General features: G+C 44.0%; 1 protein-coding gene across 3 annotated transcripts in view; it reads right to left on the bottom strand.

The window, feature by feature from the left end:
- The window catches only part of MLLT10 (MLLT10 histone lysine methyltransferase DOT1L cofactor), a 692,838-nt gene that overhangs the window by 266,089 nt on the left and 403,683 nt on the right, over window positions 1-23,066 (bottom strand). For all 3 annotated transcript variants that reach the window (XR_004538143.1, XR_004538144.1, XM_033931325.1), the window contains one exon: window positions 11,566-11,821. Coding sequence is in view for 1 of the 3 variants with exons in the window: in XM_033931325.1 (XP_033787216.1) it covers window positions 11,566-11,821 (256 nt within the window). In the remaining 2 variants the exon portion in view is untranslated. The remainder of the gene's footprint in view (window positions 1-11,565; window positions 11,822-23,066) is intronic.

Below are 23,066 nucleotides of genomic sequence, written 5' to 3'. Positions count from 1 at the left end.
TAGAGAAGGCCCTTAATAAAGTGAAGAGAAGATACAGTGCAAGGCCTACCCAGATAGAAACATTTTTGTTGACTCAAATGGCACTTAATTCTCTCTTACATGATCACATCAAGAAATGGCACTTTTTATCATAAGTTCCAGTTTTATGGTAACAAACCAGGGAAGCTGTTGGCTAATGTAGTTAAATCCTGGCAGGGACGCCCCCCCCTCCATTCAGTCTCTTATAGGTAAAAATGGTACAACGATCACAAATATAGATGGAATAATTCAGGAATTTTGCACCATTTTACTATAGTTTACAAGACTCATGCAGTATTTTCCTTAGACATGTTTACTGACTACCTATGATTGTCCAGATTCTACACACTATCCCCAGAGGTAGTATGGGAACTGGTTGCTTCCATACAACTCAAGGAACTTAATATTGCAAGAAAAATATTATGACTGCTCTGCCTCGGGGATAGAAGGGTTTTCATGAGAATTTTATAAAATACTTGGTGGATGGGTGGGGAGTGTTTCATTGGAAGTTTCCAAGATTTACTAATGAAGTGCTCCCAAAACTGGGGAAGGCCCCAGAGCAGGAAAATTCCTACTGACCAATATCTTTTCTTAATGTGGATATAAAGCTGTTTTCTAGAATCTCGGTGGAACTGTTAGCCTCTGCCTACCAGACTTAGTGCACATAGGCCAAATGGGATTCATTAGGGGCAGACAATTGGTCCTGTACGTCAGGCTCTACTAGCTCTTACTTTTAGCCAGAGTCATAAGATCCCTACATTGCTAGTGAGCCTGGATGCTGCTAAGGTGTTTGATAATGTTAGTTGGACCTTCTTATTTCAGACTTTAGACTATTTGGGGGTTTAGGGCAGCCATAGGTGTCTTGTATGCAGACCCAAGAGCAGCCTTGTTGATCAATGGGATAAAGACAGAGATTTTCATGGTAAAAAAGGGACCAGGCAGTGCTATCTGCTCTCCCCACTCCTGTTTATTTTGATGCTGGAGTTCTTGCTTTGTACCCTTAAGAAAGAAGGTCTAATATGGGGGTTAACCATTGGGGCAGTAGAGCTTAAGACATTAGGATTTGATATTTTATTGATTTTGACGAGCCCTGAATCATATTTACCACTGGCAATAGAACTGTTGTTTGATCTAGTATCCAACATATTTGACATTTCTTCACTTAGCCAATCAGCACATATTTTTCCTCCGTCGGCGGAGCTGGCTCACTTCAATTCAAAAATTGTTAATTTAAGAACTTCTTGCCTCTATTCAGAGGCAACTCAGATCAAGCAACATTTGCCTACTTTTGAGGTGGTTCATGTGGACTTACTACATTACATTAGAGATTTCTATTCCGCCACTGCCTTGCGGTTCAAGGCGGATTACAAAAAATGTATTACATGAAGAAGTTATCTGGTAAATTTCTAGTGGAGATCAAGAGTAGATGAGGTTGCTTTGGGGAATCAGGAAGGTATTGGGAAGTGGGTAGGAGCTAGCGGTATTAAGTTGTGTACAGGAATTTCTTGAAGAGTAGAGACTTTATTTCTTTTCTGAATGTTTTGTAGTCTGGGGTCGTAGTTAGTAGATTGGAGATTTGGTTGTCCAGTTTTGCTACTTGTGTGGCAAGGAGGCCATCATATAGTTTTTTCCATTTGACTTCTTTCAATGGAGTGTGGGTCTTCCTATGTCTAGTTGATGTAGTTTGGATGAGACGGTTGTTCAGGTAGGTTGGGCTGTCGCCGTTTATGGTTTTAAAAAGTGGACAGTAGAATTTGAATGGTATTCTTGTCGGATTGGAAGCTAGTGTGAGTTGAGGTATGCCTCTGTGATGTGGTCATGTTTCCTCAATGAATAGATAAGTCTCAGTGCAGTGCTTTGGATTGTTTGTAGTTGTTTTATCATTGTTGCTGGGCACGGGAGGTAGAGAATGTTGCAATAGTCTAAAAGACCTAGGACTAGGGATTGTACTAAGATCCGGAATTGTGTTCTATCAAAGAATTTTTGAACTTGTCTTAAGTTTCTCATAACTGCGAATGATTTCTGTATTGTTTTATTGATTTGTGGTTGCATGGTGCAGCATCTATCTATCATCATTCCTAGTAGTTTTAGGGTGGGTTGAATGGGGTAACTGATTGAGTTAATTGCTATATTGGTTATGGTTAGGACTTTTGTTATTTTCGAGGAGGATGAATTTTGTTTTGTTTGGGTTCAGCTTCAGTTTATGATCTCCCATCCATGTTACTACTGTTTTTAGTGTTCGGTGTAGTGTGTCTGTCATAGAGGGCTTTGGTTGATCAAAAGGTATGAGAATGGTGATGTCATCTGACTTTACAGCGCATTCCAAAAATCAATTAAAACTGCTCTGTTTGACAAATTCATCTCCTAAACAGAAGCCTCTCCACTCTCAAGGATATATTCCTTATCTTTCACGATGCAATTTAATATCCTCTTTCTATTTCTTATGTAACCCTCAATCTTGCCTCCTGTAATTCGCTGATTGTCCAGCCTTCTTAGAATGTAAACTGCCTAGAAGTCTCTCGACTATGGCGGTATAGAAGAATAAAGTTATTATTATTATTGAGGTTAGTCCTAGTTTGTCCAGGTAAGCGCCGAGGGAGGCAGTACAGAGATTGAAGAAAGTGAGGGATAGTGGGGATCCTTGGGGTACGCCGCAGGGGTTGGACCAAGGTTCTGATTTTTCTTTCTCCGACTTTACTCTGTAGGTTCTGGATTTGAGGAAACCTTCAAACCATGAGTATACCTTATCAGTGATACCTATTGTGCCCAAAATTTGCAGTAGGATGTTATGGTCTTCTACAAATGCTGCGGTCAGATCCAGTTGTATGAGCAGCATTTTTTTCCCTGTGCTGAGGTGTTGTCTAACTGTGTCAACAAGAAGCCGGATTGCGTGGGGTGGAGTATGTTGTGGTATTCCAGATAGTTGGTGAGGAGTTTGGCTACTAGCCCGTCTGTTAGTTTGACATAGAGAGGTACTGAGGCAATGGGTCTGTAATTGGATGGTTGATCCATAGCTTCTTTAGGGTCTTTTAGGATCGGCGTGACGATGATTTCGCTGAGGTCAGTTGGGAAGAGGCCATTTGTGAGCATGGTTTGTATCCTTTGTAGGAGTAGGGCATGGAATTTCGTGCTGGAGGTTTTTAAGAGTTATGGTGGGCAGTGGTTGAGGTCATATGATGCGTGGCTGTATTTTCTGTAGAATTTGTTAAGGTCGGATCATTGTATAGTGGGGAAGTAGGACTAGGTTCTGTCTGCAGCTGTTGATTCTTTTTCTGTGGGGGGTATTGTGATTTCTTTTAGGTGGGTTGGGGTACCGTTGAGGGTAGCTCTGGCATTTGTAATTTTTTTCTTGAAGTGTTCTGCTAGGAGGGTGGCTGAAGGGGGGTATTGTTAGTGATCAGGTAGGGTTTGGTGTCAGTTAGATCTTTTAGTATTTGAAATAGTTTTTTGGTATCTTGAGTTTCTGTGCCTATTAAGTTGGTATAGTATGCTTTTCTCTTATCCTTTAGTTGTAGTTTGTATTGTTTGTTTAGTTTTTTCCAGGCGGTTTTTGTATGTTCTAGGTTAGTTTTTCTCCATTTTCTTTCTAGTTGTCTACATTGTCTTTTGAGTAGGAGTACCGTATTTTCACGTAGATAACGCGCACCCGTGTAAAACGCGCACACGGGTATAGTGCGCAGAAAACACAAATTTATGTACAGAAATTTTTATATACCGTGCACACCCGTATACCACGCATGCTGGCCGACTCTCCTTTCACCCGCCCCGACTCTCCTCTCCCCCTTGAAGTCCTGTCCTCACCCTGAAAGCCTGATGCCCCCCCCCACGTCCGATTCACCCCCCGCTGGACCGCTCGCACCCCCACCCCGAAGGACTGCTCACACACACTCCCACCCGCACCCCCACCCTGAAGGACCGCTCGCACCCCCACAGCCTCCCGACCCCCCCCCATCATGTAGAAGCTCCTACCGGTGTCCTGCTGCTTTCTCTTGGCGGTCCCGGCCCTTCCGTGAGCCCTGCGCCTGCGCTGCTTCCTCTTCCATCGGTTCGCCCTTTCTCTAACGTCAATCCCTCTTGCCCCGCCGACTCCCCGACACGATCGGGGCATGAGGGAGCTCAAGCCCTCTTGCCCCAGCCAACCGCGGCACCCCCGACACGATCGGGGCAAGAGGGAGCTCAAGCCCTCTTGCCCCAGCCAACCACGGCACCCCCGACATGATCGGGGCAAGAGGGAGCTCAAGCCCTCTTGCCCCCCGACACGATCGGAGCAAAAGGGAGTCCAAGCCCTCTTGCCCCGCTGACTCCCCGACACGATCGGGGCAAGAGGGAGCTCAAGCCCTCTTGCCCCAGCCAACCGCGGCACCCCCGACACGATCGGGGCAAGAGGGAGCTCAAGCCCTCTTGCCACCCCGACACGATCGGGGCAAAAGGGAGCCCAAGCCCTCTTGCCTCGCCGACTCCCCAACTCCCCGACAATATCGGGCCAGGAGGGAGCCCAAACCCTCCTGGCCATGGCGACCCCTACCCCCACCCCGCAATACATTACGGCAGGAGGGATCCCAGGCCCTCCTGCCCTCGATGAAAACCCCCCTCCCCCCAACGACCGCCCCCCCCAAATAACCTCCGACCGCCCTCACAGCCGACCCGCAACCCCCCTGGCCGACCCCCACGACACCCCCACCCCCTTCCCCGTACCTTTGTGTAGTTGGCCGGACAGACGGGAGCCAAACCCGCCTGTCCGGCAGGCAGCCAACGACGGAATGGGGCCGGATTGGCCCATCCGTCCCAAAGCTCTGCCTATTGGTGGGGCCTAAGGCGCCTGGGCCAATCAGAATAGGCCAGGGAGCCTTAGGTCCCTCCTGGGGGCGGGGCCTGAGGCACATGGGCCCAACCCGACCATGTGCCCAAGGCCCCACCCCCAGGAGGGACCTAAGGCTCCCGGGCCTATTCTGATTGGCCCAGGCGCCTTAGGCTCCACCAGTAGGCGAAGCTTTGGGAAGGATGGGCCAATCCGGCCTCATTCCGTCGTTGGCTGCCTGCCGGACAGGCGGGTTTGGCTCTCGTCTGTCCGGCCAACTACACAAAGGTATGGGGAAGGGGGATGGGGGTGTCGTGGGGGTCGGCCAGGGGGGTCGCGGGTCAGCTGGGGGGTACGGTCGGAGGTTCTTTAGGGGGGGGCGGTCGTTGGGGGGAGGGGGGTTTGCGTCGAGGGCAGGAGGGCAGGAGGGTTTGGGCTCCCTCCTGGCCCGATATTGTCGGGGAGTTGGGGAGTCGGCGGGGCAAGAGGACTTGGGCTCCCTTTTGCCCCGATCGTGTCGGGGGGGTGCAAGAGGGCTTGAGCTCCCTCTTGCCCCGATCGTGTCGGGGGTGCCGCCGTTGGCAGGGGCAAGAGGGCTTGAGCTCCCTCTTGCCCCGATCGTGTCGGGGGTGCCGCGGTTGACTGGGGCAAGAGAGCTTGAGCTCCCTCTTGCCCCGATCGTGTCGGGGAGTCGGCGGGGCAAGAGGGCTTGACGTTAGAGAAAGGGCGAACCGCCGGAAGAGGAAGCAGCAGGACACCGGTAGGAGCTTCTACATGATGGGGGGGTCGGGAGGCTGTGGGGGTGCGAGCGGTCCTTCAGGGTGGGGGTGTGGGTGCGGGTGGGAGTGCGTGCGAGCGGTCCTTCGGGTGGGGGTGCGTCGGGGGGGAAACTATGTAAAAAAAGTTTTATATAGTGCGCTCACGCGTATACCGCGCAAGGCTATGCACGGTTTGTAAAAACACGTATAACGCACGCGTTATATGCGTGAAAATATGGTAGTTCGTTGTCAAACCATTGATCTGATCATCTGCTGGTTCTGGTTTGTAATGGGGCTAGTTCATCAAAAGTGCGAGTGCTTAGTTTACGCCATTGTGAGATGAAGTCTTTGGGGTTGCATTCCTGTATTGTATCGTATTCTGGAAAGAATCTGAGAATCCAGACTGAAATCTTTTTCTCAGGCTCTATAATAAATATGGAAAATTATTTAGCCAGCTTGATCATTGCTCCCTGGAAATCATGAAGTCTGCTCCAATGGATTTCAAATTAGACTAATTCAGCTGGCTATCCTGTTTGATGAATAATGTAACTTTTCCATCTAATAGCAGACATATCTCGATTACACCAATAGTTAAAAATCAAAAAGATTCAATATCACTAGTCAATAATTATAGACCAATAGCTCTGATCCCATTTTTCATCAAAATTCTGGAGGGCTTGGTTCATTCTCAATTATTCAATTACCTAGAATCTCATTCACTTTTGCATGATACCCAATTGGGCTTTCAGCCTTTATTTAGCACCGAAATAGAGATAGCTGCAATCTTGGATCATTTTCATTACCTGCTTAGTAATGGTTTTAATGCGCTGATCATGCAATTTGATCTGAGCAGTGCCTTTGATTTAGTGGATCACATTAAACTTCTGAATTGTTTGGATTCTATTGGAATACATGGAAAAGTATACAATTGGTTTGAAGGCTTTTTGTCAACTCATTCGTATCAGGTTAGATTTAATGATGAATTTTCTGGAAAGTTGAGGAGTCCATGCGGAGTGCCACAGGGCTCCCCACTTTCCCCTTTGTTATTGAACGTTTGTCTTTTCTTAGCTCAAAATTAGCTTCTTTGGGACTAAAAATGTTTAGCTATGCAGACAATATCACTGTTATCTTGCCATTCACCCCTTTCCATTTCTTTCATAGAAATGATATATAGGATATATTTAAGATCATTAAAACATGGATGTCAGAATTTAGGCTGCAACTGAACCCAGAGAAGACAAAATTTTTTGTTGCATCCACAAGTCAGAATTTTACAGAAACATCTTTTGTGTTAAATAACACTACTTACCTTATACAACCTACCATTAAGATCTTGGGTGTTATTCTAGATCAACACAAGACTATGCAGAATCAGGTAAATGCTTTGGTGCGGAAGGTCTTCTATACTCTGGAAATTGCGTAGTATAAGATCTTATTTTGACACTGCATCGTTTAAAATACTGGTTCAGTTGATGGTCGGTATATTAAAATCTAATAAACTTGAAACTTGAAACTTGGTGTTGAGCCAACTGGACTATTGCAATATAGTATATTTGGCAGGTCTTCAAAAGACTCTATCTAGGTTGCACATAGTCAGTTATCTTCTGATGTAATCCGCCTAGAACTGCAAGGTACAGGCGGAATAGAAGTCAGTAATGTAATGTAATGTAATGTAATAGTCCAGAATGCAGCGGTTCGCCTGATCTATGGTTGAAAAAGTTTAATCATATGAGTCCTTACTATCGAGAATTGCACTGGCTTCCTGTGGAGGCTCAAATTAAATTTAAATTCGATTGCCTTTGTTACAAAGTCTCTTCGGCATGGCGCCCACTCTTCTGAATTATTTTCCTTTACTCAATCCAAGCATTCACGCAGTTCACACAGCCTTTTTACTTTTCCATCTGTCAAAGGTTGTCGTTATACAAAATATCACCAATCTTTGCTTTCTTAGCAGGCGGCTTTCTGGGACAAGGAACTGAAATCTTTCTTATTGAGTTCCATGTCTTACAATCATTTTCGAAAGCAACTGAAGACACATTTGCTTGCAAATTAATCAATTTTCTTTAGTTTGTATTATTTATAAAATTTTGTAAACCGCATCGAACTTATCAGTTATGCGGTATAGAAATGACTTGTTCTGTTCTGATTGAGGAGTATGGATTCTTAACAGGGTTCCAACTCAATCTGCAGAAGTCAGTGGCTTACAGGATCAATGGAAGGGAAATTTTCCTTTGCAGTGGGTCCCTAGACATTTTTGTTATTTAGGAGTTCATCTTCCCTCTGATAGAAACATATAAACATGATGCCTAAAACTAAACTAAACTAAACCTTAAGTTTGTATACCGCATCATCTCCATAATCGTAGAGCTTGGCACGGTTTACAGGAAAAGGTGTAGAGAAGGAATTCCAATGAGGGTAACAGGACAGTAAAGAGAAAGTTTAGAGGGACAGATTAAAGCCAAATGACTCATCCAGTCTACCCATCCACAGTAACCATTAGCTCTTCATCTCTCTAAGAGATCCCACATGCCTATCCAACACTTTCTTGAATTCAGATACAGTCTTGTCTCCTACCTCTTCCAGGATACTGTTCCACATATCTACCAATCTTTCTGTATAAAAGTATTTCTATAGATTACTTCTGTGCTTATCACTACGTAACTTCATCCTATCCCTTCTCATTTCAGAACTTTCTTTCAAATGAGACTCTACTCATGCGCATTTATGCCATGTAGGTATTTAAATGTCTCTATCATATCTCCCTTCTCCTGCCTTTCCTCCAAAGTATACAGATTGAGATCTTTAAGTCTGTTCTCAAACGCCTTATGACAAAGAACACACACCACTTTAGTAACCTTCCTCTGGAATGACTCCATCCTTTTATATCTTTTTGAAGGTGTGGGCTCCAGAATTGCACACAATATTCTAAATGAGGTCTCACCAGAGTCTTATACAGGTGCACCAATACCTCCTTTTTCCTACTGGCCCTACCTCTCCCTATTCACCCTAGCATCCTTCTAGCTTTCACTGTAACCTTTTCAACCTGTTTGGCCACCTTAAGATCAGCACACAAAATCACACCCAAGTCCCACTCTTCTGTCATGCATATAAGTTCTTCATCCCCTAAACTATACCGTTCCCACGGGTTTTTGCAGCCCAAATGCATGACCTTGCATTTCTTAGCATTGATTGATTTACATCTGCTGTCTGTTCAGGAAGAAATGTATTTGTTTCTTTTCCTCTGGGATTCTACTGCTTGCAGAGTCTTGCATCTTAGGGTTTGTTTGTATATATTAGTTCTTTTAGTTTTTGATCCTGCATTTGCATGGGGTTATCTGTTTTCTGGTAGGAATGAATGTTAAAAAAGCATACAGTGTGCTTTGTGTATTTTAATTTTGTGGTTAACCATTATGTGTTGTTAATACAATTATATTGTGTTTGTGTATATATGAAAAATGAATGGAAAAAATGGTGTTACAATTAGTACTATTATGGAGGCGGGGACTGGGGTGGAGATTGGGTAGAGATGGGCACGACTTAGCCCAGTGTTCTTTAACTGCCGGTCCGCGGACAGGTGCCGGTCCACAAAATAATTATTTTATTTCCGCCAGTCCATAAGTGTCAAAAGGTTGAAGAACACTGGTCTAAGGTACTTAAGATCAGGGATTGAACCAGCAGTCGAAAGGAAAAAAAAAATCAAAAAATTGTTTAATGGTGCAAAGTTTCCATAGAGTGAGAAAGCATTTTTTGATTTGAGCATTAGTGTGATCTTCAAAAGTCAGGCTTCGGTCCAGGGTGATGCCAAGGATTTTGGTTGTGGGATTAATTGGGTACTCTGATCCATTTAGTCTCAAGGAGGTGTTCACGATCTTGTTATTGGGACTTTCTAAGAAAATCTTGGGTTTTTCGGGATTCAGTTTTAGTTTGGAGTGCATAGTCCAATGTTCTACCTTGGTAAGGACGGATGAGATGAATTGTTCTGTCTCCTGGGACAATGAGGTTATGGGAATAATAATTGTTATATCACCCATGTATATGTACGATTTCAGTTTTAAATCGGCTAACATATTTCCCAGCAAAGCCATGTAGATATTGAAAAGTGAGGGGGAGAGTGGGGAGCCCTGAAGCTATCCCCCTATCGGCTGAAGAAATGGTTGTAGTATGGGAACTGTGGCTATGCTCATGAGGAACAGGTCAAAAAGGCTGTGTAGCTCTAGGTTTAGCAGCCGGCTGTTTAGGCTTTTGACGTGGTTGCTGTCTCTGCCTTTTAGGTGGAGAAGGAGCAGGAGCAGCAGCCTTAGCAGCAAACCTACACTGGTAAGAAGAGGCAGGCTTGAAAGGTTGAGGGACCTGAGGCTTCACCAACATATCCCATCTGGTCTCATGGGCAGAAAGTTTTTGTGTGACAGTATCAGTAGAGTCACCAAAAAGCTCGTCACCCAGACATGGAGCGTTTGCTAGACGTCCTGGTGGTTGACGTCTAGATCTGAAACTTGCAACTACACAAGATGTAACATAGCCACCGACATAGCTGCTGCCCGAGAGGTGAGCTCAAACGTGTCACAGGTGGATCTGATCATATATTTGCGAAGTTGGAGAACATTTGAGACTAGAGATTAAAAACCTTGGTCTTGCAAGAAGGAATGTATTTTTGGAATGCCAAAAATTGCTTGATCAGGTGTTTGAGATAGCAAGAAAAATTGAAGTTATAATTTCCTGCTGGATTTGCCAGCATTGCATTTTTGTAAAGACGTCTACTAAATTTATCCATCATGCGGTCCTCTCTGCCAGGGGAACGGACGCATAAACACTGGCCTCAGAAGACTTCTTCAATGTAGATTCTACCACCAGAGACTCATGAGGAAGTTGGGGCTTGGCAAAGCCTTGAATCTGTTTAACGGGTGGGACATGGACGGAAACACCGCCTCAGCCAAATCAAAGTCCGAAGACTAAGGCGGAGGACTGATTTTTGGTGAGGAGAAAATCCTGAGCTTTTCTCAGAGTTTTCCTTTTGAGTATTGTTTTTGTTGGAGTTTTGCAAGTTACATTATTTGATTTGAAATTTTGCCATTGGTCATTCTGACGATTAAATTTTCTTTTGAAAAACCAAACTGAAACTGTGTACATTGGTTCTGTTTTATTTTCCTGTTTTTGTTTGGTGCAATTATTACAGCAGTGTCTGCAGGGTGACTCCCTATTGGGTCACACGCCGGTGCACTTTTTGTATATAGCCACTGAGAGCGCTGCTGAGACCTGGCCTAGGGCTGCAGTGTGGCTACAGCATGTGTTAATGCCCTCCAGACAATGCCCTGAGCTTGCCAATACTGGGAGGAGAGGAGAAGAGGTGCCTGCACCAGCTGACTGTCTAATGGACATGCCTCTCACCGCGAGAGGCACATCCTGTAGGTAATCAGCCAGCGTCGGTGTCTCTTCTCCTCCTAGGTCTCACGGCACACCCTGAATCTCACCGCAACACACAGTTTGCGAAACACTGCTTTAGAGATTGGTGGCCAATGACTGGAACTAAAAGCTGAATTAAACAGTCAAGTTATTATCTGTGCTATGTTTTGTTCTAAAGTCCTTTAATATTATTTCTACCAGTAATTTAAAGTTATCTGATTTCTCATAGAATAAGTATGTTTTATAAATTGTGAAAAATAGATTATTTAGTAACATAGTAAATATCTGCACAGCCCATCCAGTCTGCTTAACAAGGTGGCCAGAGTTGTACCTGGCACTCTGCAAAGGTTCCACTTCTTCATGTCTTTTCATTTTCTTGCAGATTTTTGCTAGTGGCCTTTGTTAAATAGACATAAATGGATGCTTCTTTTTTTTTAAAGACTTTTCACATGTTTCCTGTTATAAATATAGCCTATAAAAGGCTGGCAAGTGTACCATTTTTGGACTACTGCACTTAGCTCTGAAATGTAAGCCTTAATATAGATAAATGCAGATGCACACAGCTGTAGTCAGACAGATAATAAAAGATACCTTGCTGAAAAGGACTATTTGCTGATCCAGAGGTTCCAGAATTCCTTCCACCAACAGTCTTCCTTCCTCTCTGACTTGAACTGTGAATTGCAGATTTCTTTCCTTTGCTCTCTGACCCTCTAGCATCTGAAGCATCTTTTGCATTTGTCATGTGTGTAGATACTTCCTGGAAATTTGCATTTGTAAAACGAGCCGTGGTATTCTCCAAACGCTTCAATGAAGCCGACATAGAGTTGTTGCTAGAACTTGTGTATGTCTAATGTTTTTGAGAGAGGAAAAGTGAAAGAAAAAAAGAAGCATGCCATTAGCTCTTGATAACATACTAATGTTGTAATATAATAAACGCTATTATTTCTAGGTGTCACTAATTAATTTCTAGGCATAGAAAATTTTTTTAGCATATGCAGTCAGCTTTCATAGTAAGTATTTTCTTGTCTTATCTGAATCATATATACATATTGTCATGCAAGGCAATTTACACCCCACCCCCTTTTTTACAAAACCACGCAAGAGGTTTTTAGTGCTGGCTGGTGCACTCAGGGCAGGATTAACCAATAGGCCAAGTAGGCACGTGCCTCGGGCCCAAAATGGTCAGGGGGCCTGATGAATGAGGGCATCAACTTTTTTTTTTTCCAAACGGCGATGGGCCCCTCCAGCATCGATCACCAATGCGGGCCCCCCCGGTCGGCAACGCGGCCCCTCCCCCATAGACGGAAAGTAAGACATTGCTCCATGGTGGCCCAGGCAACATTGGTTCTCCCTTCTACTTCAGCTCAGTTCCAAGGAATTCTGGTACAATCCCTAATACTAAGCCATCTCAATTACTGTAATATCGCCCATCTGGCAATCTCCCAGAAGAACATGCAGAGACTACAACTGGTGTAGAATGCGGCGGTCAGGTTGATCTTCGAGTTGAAGAAGTCCGATCACATAGCCCCTTCTTACCGACTCCTGCACTAGCTGCCGATGGAGGCAAGTGCAAAGTTCAAGCTGGGATGTTTTTGCTTTAAGGTACTATCCGGTTTAGCCCCTAAATATATAACTGACCTCTTCTCCTTCTCCACCAATAGACATAAGAGAAGCCCACACCTGAAGTTCATCTCCCCACCGGTTAGAGCAGGGGTCCCCAAAGTCCCTCCTTGGGGCCAAATCCAGTCGGGTTTTCAGGATTTCCCCAATGATTATGCAGTGAAAGCAGTGCATGCACATAGATCTCATGCATATTCATTGGGGAAATCCTGAAAACCCGACTGGATTCGGCCCTCAAGGAGGGACTTTGGGGACCCCTGGGTTAGAGGATGTAAATTTAAAAAACACCATCAATGCCTCCTCTCTTATCAAGCAGCATTATGAGGCAAAGACCTGGAAAAACTAATTATGCACGCAAATAACTATGGTGAATTTAGGAAACACCTAAAAACATACCTGTTCCTGAAGTACCTAGGTAGCTGATCTGCACAATCTCTCCCATAACAACTGATCTCTTAAACTGTTAGCCACTAATCTCCAACTATGTAAGTTCCACTCAATTTGTAGCAGCTTTCTAATCATTGTAAACTGCATAGAACTTCATAGTACTGCGGCATATAAACTGTTGTTATTATTATTAAGTTTCTCACCAGGAAAGTGGTCTTTCTTATTGCTCTTACCTCTGCCAGGAGGGTCAGTGAGTTACAAGCATTGGTGTCAGATCCACCCTTCACTGTCTTCCACCATGACAAAGTGGTTCTGCGCACACATCCAAAGTTTCTTCCGAAAGTTGTCTCAGAGTTTCATCTCAATCAGTCAATTGTTCTACCAGTGTTTTTTTCCAAAGCCTCATTCTTACCCAGGAGAAACCGCTTTGCACACTCTGGATTGTAAACGTGCTTTGGTTTTTTTTTTACCTTGAACGGACAAAATCACATCGAACTTCTCCCCAACTGTTCATCTCATTTGATCCAAACAAGCCGGGACATCCTGTTTCCAAGAGAATGATTTCCAACTGGCTGGCAGCCTGCATCTCGTTCTGTTATGCTCAGACTGGACTGGCACTGGAGAGTTGTGTCACAGCCCACAAAATTAGAGCTATGGCAGCTTCTATTGCTTTCCTTAGATCTACTCCCATTGAGGAAATCTGTAAAGCTGCCACCTGGTCTTCAATTCATACATTCACTTCTCACTATTGTCTGGAGTCTTTTCCAGACGGGATGGGCACTTCGGCCAAACTGTATTACAAAATTTATTTTCCTAGAGGCCCACTCTCCCACCATCCCATTCTTGTGGGTCTGCATGGCGGGCTGAGAGTAAGGTCAACAGAATATCTTTTAGGTTGGTAAAGTCAAACAAACCAATCTCCAGCCCTGTCCTCTATAAATGCTGATGTTCTGTTAGTCAAAATATTGGTCAGGCTATGGCTCCAGTGGCCCACACCATTCCCCTGACTATGGCTAAGATAGGAGTATGTATGCATGTGGCTGTGTAAAGGTTTCTGTGGGTGAGGCAGGAGCATTTGTGGAGTGAAGGGTTCCATAAAATCCATGCATGCTGCTCTTTCCAATGTTTAGTTCCTCCTCATTGTCATTCACATTTTGACTCCTCCTCCCAGGATTCCTAGAATGCTGCCACTTCTCACCCTTAGTATTGACTCTCTTCTTGGCTCCCAGATTCCTCTTCTTTTCTGGGCCTTTCTTTACCAGCTCTGCTGCATCCTGTCTCTTGTGGACAAGCAGGTTTTCTCCCAATGGCTACGAGCCATATGCAGAAGGAATCCACTCCAGATTTTTTCTGTGTCCTTCCTACTTCCCAGGGAGCTCTACTGCCACCTGTAGTTTTTTCCCTTTTACACGCAAGAAGGGTTCTGGACACCATTCAGTCTGGCTACAAGCTGAAATTTGCCCAATCTCTGATGAATTGGTTTGTGGACTCTCCTCTGGGTTGCTCGGAAAAGATTTATGCCATTGTGAGAAGGTTGCCGGACATTCAGACTATAGAGTTGGTGCCGCCCGCACACTCAGGTTCAGGCAGATAATCCTTATAGTTTATCGTGCCAAAGAAAGACTCCGACGACTGGAGACCCATCCTGGACCTTACTCAAGTCAATGGAATACTCAAAGTTCCATGCTTTCGCATGGAGATGGTTCAATCTGTCATAGCAGTGGTGACCCCAGGAGAATTCCTTGTCTCTCTGGATCTGAGGCCTACTTGATTGTTCCTATTTTCTCAGAGCACAGGAAGTTTCTTAGATTTCATGTTCTAGAAAATCAATATCAGTTTCAGTTCTGCCCTTTGAGCTGGTGACAGCTCCTTGCACCTTCACCAAGGTGATGGTTGTGGTGGCAGTTCACATGTGCAAGATGGGACTGCAGTTACCTCCCTACCTGGACAACTGATTAAATCAGAGCCCCCTCATTGTCCGAGGGTCAGAACACAGTGGATGAGTTGATTGAGTCTTGGAGGATCAGGCCTGGATTGTGAATTACCAAAAGAGCAATTTGACACAGACTCAATCCCTGGAGTATCTGGGAGTCTTGTTCGATATGGCGGCCAGCCACGTCTTTCTACTAGAGGCATGCAGACTGAAGCTATGTTCCCAGATTTCTGGTCTTTTGGCTAATTCTGCTCCGTTAGCGTGGGGCTATCTTCAAGTCCTGGGGTTCATGGTGGCTACAATAGATGTTGTGCCTTATGCGAGAGCCTACATGCATCCTCTCCAGATGGCGTTGCTTTCTCGCTGGTCTCCTCAGAAGGACGCCTTACAGAAGTCTCTGCCATGGACGTTAGAGGCTCATGCCAGCATGGACTGATGGCTTTGTCCTCAGTCCCTTTCCAAGGGTATACCTCTGTGGATCAACTTCTGTCTCCTGGGAGGTTTAGTAAAAAGGGAGGGGGTATATTTGTCTATTTTTGTATAGTTGTTACTGAGGTGACATTGCATAAAGTCATCTGTCTTGACCTCTTTGAAAACCCGCAGAATATAAATGATAATTAACATTTTCTCTGCGAACAGTTTGCTTTGTGTTTTTAAAAATTTTATTGTTGGTAGATCATTTTGACTTGGCCACGAAAGTAAGGGGGAGGGAGGAAGGGGAGCTGCTGAAAGACATCTAGTAATCCTTGCAGGTTTGACTGTGCAGGGAATTATTTTTGTAAAATCATGTTTTGTTATGTGACTGGCATTATTTAGACTTTAATTTCTATGAATGAATAGAAAGAAAATGATATAAAATTGCTTGCTTGTTTTTATGTGCGTGCGCTGAAGAGAAGTGGAGAGAGAGTGGGCTGAGGATGCTGAAGGGAAATGGGGAAGAGAGAGTGGGGAGAAGACGCTGATTTATAAATTTACAATTGAACAGAATATTGTTTCTTTTTATACTTTAATATAATAAGTTCAGTATAAAAATATTGGAGGCTTGTGTGGATGGGATCAGATGGTTTGTGGAAACGGGGACCGAACTCGCGGGGACGGAAACAAATTTTCTCCCCGTGTCATTCTCTAGGCTCTGCCACGAATCGAAGTCGGGTTGACATAGCCGTCGTAGTGCAACCGGGTGTGGGGTATGGCTCTCAATAAAAATTTTAATCGTTGTACTGCTGATCTTTGGCTTTTTTGACTAATGAGTTTGCCTACCACTGGCCTATGGTAATCAGCAGGGAGGTATCAAGGCCTAGATTCTGTAAAAGGCATCTAACTTTAGGTGTGGTTTAGATGTCCAGCTGAGCATAATTCTATAATGCATAGACACACTATAGAGAATCACGCTCAGCGCCACTCTACACGTCTAGACGTGTCTAAATAGTTAGACATCCTTTACAGAATCGCCTTTTAGGCATCATATAGACATCTACAGAACATCTATAATGTTATCATATCTCATTGTTATGACATCATTAGAATGGCGATTTTATGCTGTTTGGCAATGAAATGCTGGCACCACTATTATTTTATTTAGTTATTATCTTTTTTTCTTTTAAATGTCTCTTCTGTGACAGGGAACAATGGGGGATTCAAACCAGCAACGCCAGGGTGCTAAAGCTGTAGCTCTAACCACTGTATCACACAGCTGTTAAATCACATGTAAATTGTAATATTAGGTCTTTTGGGCTCTATTTTGGTGCAACTTAGATGGACATGACTTAGGTGTCCCTTAGGCATGCTTGAGGCATTCGCTTATAGCTGAACAGGGCTTTTATTTTTGGGCTAAAGAGAGCTTCAGGTTGATTTTAAGGGCAAAATATGTTTCATAATGCATTATTTAAGCAAAGAACATGAAAAAAAAATATATATTGTATATTAAACCTTCTATTTTATAATGCATTACTTAAAGCACATAAAAATATATACAGTATATACTAAACCTTATATTTTGGGGGGTAAAGAGGACTCCAGGTTGATTTTAAGCTCAAAAGATCTTTAATCAAGCAAAGCATATGAAAAAAATATATAGATTGCATACTAAACCTCATTTCCAACAGGTTAAGAACATTAAATGAAATACACTACTTACACAATGGCTGCAGTACAGAGCAAGTGGATGTGACTGATGCATATTCTTGACATCATTGTGACATCATCATCATATGCACCTAGATAGCAGAATGCCATTAAAAAAATAGGAATATGTGCTGGGGTATCTGACCATACTTGGGATTTGAACCTATGACCTTTGGAAGACAGAAGCAGTGCCTTTAACCAGTGAACCATAGGCACTTTCTTTTAGGCAGAGGTTCTTTGAAAGGTAATATGATACGTTAAGACAGTGTTCTTCAACCTTTTTACACCCGTGGACCGGCAGAAATAAAAGAATTATTTTGTGGACCAGCAAACTACTAAGACCGAAATAAAAAAACACATTTTCACCCCGTCTCCGCAAGCTCGGTCCCCACAAACCATCTGATCCCATCTGCACAAGCCTCAGTTATGATTTTATATTGAACGTATTTTATTAAAGTATAAAAAGAAACAATATTCTGTACAATTGTCATTTTATAAATATAAATATTCAGAGCAAGGACCAACAAAACCCGTGTCTCCCCTCCCCTTCACATATATCCCCTCTACTATCAAAAAAACTGAACAAGCCAAATTATTACAGAATGCTACACAGAAATATCATGCTAACAGAATACTGAAGTCACACATGATAGGAATAGTGTTAGGCTTTGCAGTCCCCAGTTATGTCTCTAGCAGGATATATATTTCAAATTTGATATATTGTAATGACAAAATAGAAATAAAATGATTTCTTTCTACCTTTTGTGGTCTCTGCTTTCATCTTCTTTCCACTCTTCCTTCCAGCATCTGCCCATTCCATCCACTGGCTGGCCTCTCCCCCTTCCATATGTATCTGACTTCTTTCTATGCCCCTCTCCCTTTTCCATCCAGCCTGTGCCTCCTCTCTCCTTTTTACATCATTCATTCCAGCTTCACTGCTTTCTTCATTTTTATCTCTCCTACACCAGATCTAGCATCTTTATCCCTCTCTCATTTCTCTGCTGACCCCCTTTCCAGCATCAATCTCTCTCTTTCTCATTCCTCTGTCTCTCCCCTTTCCCTCATCTGATCTCTCCATGCCACCCTTACCCCCTTCCCCTCCTGTAATCTCCCTGCCAGTTTCTTTCCTTTTTTCCTTCTCCCTTCCCTCCTTCCCCCTATCCAACATTAACTCTCTTCCTATCCCTTTCCCTCCTCCCCTCCCAGTAGCATCTCTCCTTCTACCTCCCTCCAGGTCCAGTAGCAACTCTCCCTTTATCCAGCAGTTTCCCAGCCTCCAACAGTGGCTTCCTCTCCTTCCAGCAGCTCTCAGTACTTGCCTGCAGCAGTGATTTACTTAGGCAGCCTTGGGTCCGTTGCCGCCTCTGAGGAAAGGGGAAGTTGCCAAAGTGAATCACTGCCCTGGTAAGTACAGGAGAGGAGACAGCCACTGTTGAAGGCTCCCCATGATCTTACTCCTGCTGTGCCCTGCACATTTGCAACCCCCCCCCCCCCCCAAGCAGGCAAAAACAGCTTTGCACCGCAGGCCCTGCCACCCAAGCCGAGCCGGAGGCCCCTACCCGCCGCATCCTGCACGTGGGCAGACTCTCAGCGCAAACGCTGCTGATAGCCCCAATCGACAGGCTGACCTCCCTGCGCACGATAATCATCTCCTCTCTGCCTGCACTTTCCCCGCGGCACTCTTCGGCGACTCGGCAGGGGCAGCAATCAAGAGAGGCTGCCAACGTCGGGACCTTCCCTCTCTGAGTCCCGCCTATTTTGTTTCAACTTCCTGTTTCCGCATAGGCGAGACTCACAGAGGGAATGGCCGACGTTGGCAGCCTGTCTTGATCGCCCGAGGCTGGGAGGAACAGAAGATTTCCGCCAACACTACCAGGGCAGGAAATTTAACGGCGTCCATCTCACCGGTCCTGCATGGAACGTGGACCGGCAGGAATTTTCTGCAGACCGTCACCGGTCTGCAGACCGGCGGTTGAAGATCTGTGCGTTAGGAGACTCTACAGTCTCAGAGTAAAAATAAGTTTCCCTCTGGACCCTGGAAAAGGCACAGTGCAAATGTAAATGGCAAATTCCACAATCCATACTCTCTTATGAAAGCAAAAAGAAACTGTTAAGGTATTGGGGAATTTTGTATGGAAGCAGCACCTTTAACCACAGAGCTGCAAGTGTTTCCTTTTAGGTAGGGGTTCCTATCATTCTTTAGTGGCATTCTGCCATCTAGGTGCATTTTGATGATGTCACAATGATGTCAAGATTATGCATCAGACACGTTCTCTTGCTTTGAACTACAAGCCATTCTCTGTGAGTAATTTCTTTTAATGTTCTTAACCTGTTGGAAATTAGGTTTAGTATGCAATCTATATATTTTGTTTCCAAGTTTATTTACATTTTAATATACCAAACCATCATCGTGTATCTGGCTGGTTTACAAAGCTAAAAACATAAAAATAAAATTTGGTAAAAAAAATAAAATAAAATAAAACATGAAGTAGGCGAGGACGATGACATACATGATGAGCTTCGGGGAGAGAGGGGGAGGAAAGTTTATAATTACATCGTATAAAAAAATACCAAATGAAGGTATGAGGGAAGGGGAAAATATACCAGGAAAGGATGTCGTTTCATAGAAGCAGTTCGTTTTGTTGGCTGATTTGCAGTTGAAAAGGGTAGTTTTGAATTTATCGAGATAATTTTCTTGGCAAAGGTAAGATGGCATGGCATTCCATAGAGTTAGGGCTGTTAGGGAAAAGTTTGTATTTCTGGTGTAGTAAAGTTCCTTGATTGGGGGGGTCAGTCAATAAGTTCTGGTCTGCTGATCTAAGAGTCCATGGGAGGAGTAACGAATAATGAGTTTATCGAGAAAGGCTGGTGTGCACGTAGGTTTAATTTTAAAAGCAAGCAATAAAATTTAATATGCTTTGCTTCAGTAATGCATTAATAAATATCTTATGCTATTAGTAGTAAAGAAGAGTCCTCTTTAGGCTAAAAAATAGGTAAAGTATGCAATATTTTTTTAATGTTCTTTGTTTAACTGATACATTATTAAACATTTTGAACTTAATATATGAACATAAGAAGTGCCTCTGCTGGGTCAGACCAGAGGTCCATCATGCCCAGCAGTCCGCTCGCACAGCGGCCCAACAGATCCAGGAACTGTGTAGCAGTCCTCTATCTATACCCCTCTATCCCCTTTTCCTTCAGAAAATTATCCAATTCCTTCTTAAACCCTAATACCATACTCTGTCCTATCACACCCTCTGGAAGCTCATTCCAGGTGTCCACCACCCACTGGGTGAAGAAAAACTTCCTAGCATTGGTTTTGAATCTGTCCTGTTTCAGCTTTTCCGAATGCCCTCTCATTCTTGTAGTTTTCAAAAGTTTGAAGAATCTGTCCCTCTCCACTTTCTCTATGCCCTTCATGATCTTGTAAGTCTCTATCATATCCCCTCTAATTCTCCTTTTCTCCAGGAAAAAGAGCCCCAGTTTCTCCAGCCTCTCAGTGTATGAAAGGTTTTCCATACCGTTTATCAAACGTGTCACTCTCCTCTGAACCCTCTCAAGTATCGCCATATCCTTCTTAAGGTACGGCGACCAGTATTGGACACAGTACTCCAGATGCAGACGCACCATCGCCCGATACTAAGGCAGGATAACTTCTTTTGTTCTGGTTGTAATACCCTTCTTGATTATACCCAGCATTCTATTTGCTCTCTTAGTGCCGCTGTGCACTGTGCCGATGGCTTCATTGTCTTGTCCACTATTACCCCCAAGTCCCGTTCTTGGGTACTCTCAATCAATAACATCACTCCCATCGTATAGCTGTACTTCGAGTTTCTGCTTCCCATATGCAATGCTTTACATTTCTCTACATTGAACTTCATCTGCCATCTCGTCGCCAATTCCCCTAGCTTGTTCAGATCCCTTTGTAATTCATTGCAGTCCTCCTTAGTCCGAGCAGCACTAAATAGTTTGGTGTCGTCTGCAAACTTTATTATTTTGCACTTCGTCCCTGTTTCTATATCATTTATAAATATATTGAATAGCAGCGATCCGAGCACCGACCCCTCGTGACCTTCCTCCAGTCCGAGTAGTGGCCTTTCACTTCTACCCTCTGTTTCCTCCCCGCCAACCAATTTCTGATCCATCTGTGTACGTCTCCTTCCACCCCATGGTTCTTCAGTTTCCAAAGTAGGCGTTCATGGGGTACCTTGTCTAAGGCTTTCTGGAAATCTAAATATACGATGTCTATGGGGTCCCCTTTGTCCATCTGTTTGTTAGTTCCTTTGAAGAAGTGTAGTAAGTTTGTTAAGCACGATCTCCCCTTGCAGAAGCCATGTTGGCTTGTGTTTAGAAGTTTATTTCTTTCAAAATGCTCATCGATGCTGTCTTTTATCAGCGCTTCCGCCATTTTTCCCGGAACCGAGGTCAGACTCACTGGTCTGTAGTTCCCCGGGTCACCTCTCGATCCCTAACATCACTCCCATCGTATAGCTGTACTTCGAGTTTCTGCTTCCCATATGCAATGCTTTACATTTCTCTACATTGAACTTCATCTGCCATCTCGTCGCCAATTCCCCTAGCTTGTTCAGATCCCTTTGTAATTCATTGCAGTCCTCCTTAGTCCGAGCAGCACTAAATAGTTTGGTGTCGTCTGCAAACTTTATTATTTTGCACTTCGTCCCTGTTTCTATATCATTTATAAATATATTGAATAGCAGCGATCCGAGCACCGACCCCTCGTGACCTTCCTCCAGTCCGAGTAGTGGCCTTTCACTTCTACCCTCTGTTTCCTCCCCGCCAACCAATTTCTGATCCATCTGTGTACGTCTCCTTCCACCCCATGGTTCTTCAGTTTCCAAAGTAGGCGTTCATGGGGTACCTTGTCTAAGGCTTTCTGGAAATCTAAATATACGATGTCTATGGGGTCCCCTTTGTCCATCTGTTTGTTAGTTCCTTTGAAGAAGTGTAGTAAGTTTGTTAAGCACGATCTCCCCTTGCAGAAGCCATGTTGGCTTGTGTTTAGAAGTTTATTTCTTTCAAAATGCTCATCGATGCTGTCTTTTATCAGCGCTTCCGCCATTTTTCCCGGAACCGAGGTCAGACTCACTGGTCTGTAGTTCCCCGGGTCACCTCTCGATCCCTTTTTAAAGATGGGCAGAACATTGGCTATCTTCCAATCCTCTGGGATCACGCCTGTTTTCAGGGATAGATTGCAAACTTGCTGTAGTAGTTCCGCTATTCCCTCCTTTAGTTCTTTCAGAACCCTTGGGTGGATTCCATCCGGGCCCGGCGATCTGTCAGTTTTTAACTTTTCTAACTGCCTGTGTACGTCTTCAAGGCTTACTTCCATGGATGTTAATTTATCTGTTTGGGCTCCTTTGAAGATTTGCTCAGGTTCCGGTATGTTCGATGTTTCCTCTTTCGTAAATACATACGAAAAGAAAATGTTTAGTCTTTCCGCCACTTCTTTCTCCTCCTTCACCACTCCCTTCCTGTCTCCGTCATCCAGCAGTCCCACCTCCTCCCTAGCCGGCTACTTCCCTTTAACATATCTGAAGAACGGTTTGAAATTTCGTGCTTCCTTGGCTAGCCTTTCTTCATATTCTCTTTTGGCTTTTCTAACCACACGGTGACATTCTTTTTGATACTTCCTGTGCTCTTTCCAGTTCTCCTCAGTTTTACCCTTTTTCCATTTTTTGAATGAGTTCTTATCACATATCGCTTTCTTCACTTTTTTGGTTCGATTCTTTTTGCACCCTTCTCTGAATCTTGGTATATGTCGATTTTGTGCATCGATCACCGTGTCCTTGAATAAAGACCAGGCTTGCTCTACAGTCTAAACACTAAAAACTATCGCAATGGAAGCAAGTCCACTTAATCGCTAGATCAACTACGCCACAGGACTTGTATATGATTATCTACAATCTTTGCTACTGTGCTCTCAGATGCTTGCGCTGGTGAATCATCCAAGATATCTACCCAGCTTTTGCAGGAGAAAGGTATCTTTCATCGAGCTCAGTATAAATTT

This window comes from Geotrypetes seraphini, chromosome 2, assembly GCF_902459505.1.
Source record: "Geotrypetes seraphini chromosome 2, aGeoSer1.1, whole genome shotgun sequence".
Classification (NCBI taxonomy): Eukaryota; Metazoa; Chordata; class Amphibia; order Gymnophiona; family Dermophiidae; genus Geotrypetes; species Geotrypetes seraphini.
Note: the sequence above shows the minus strand (reverse complement) of the source record. Positions and strands in the feature narration are given on the sequence as shown.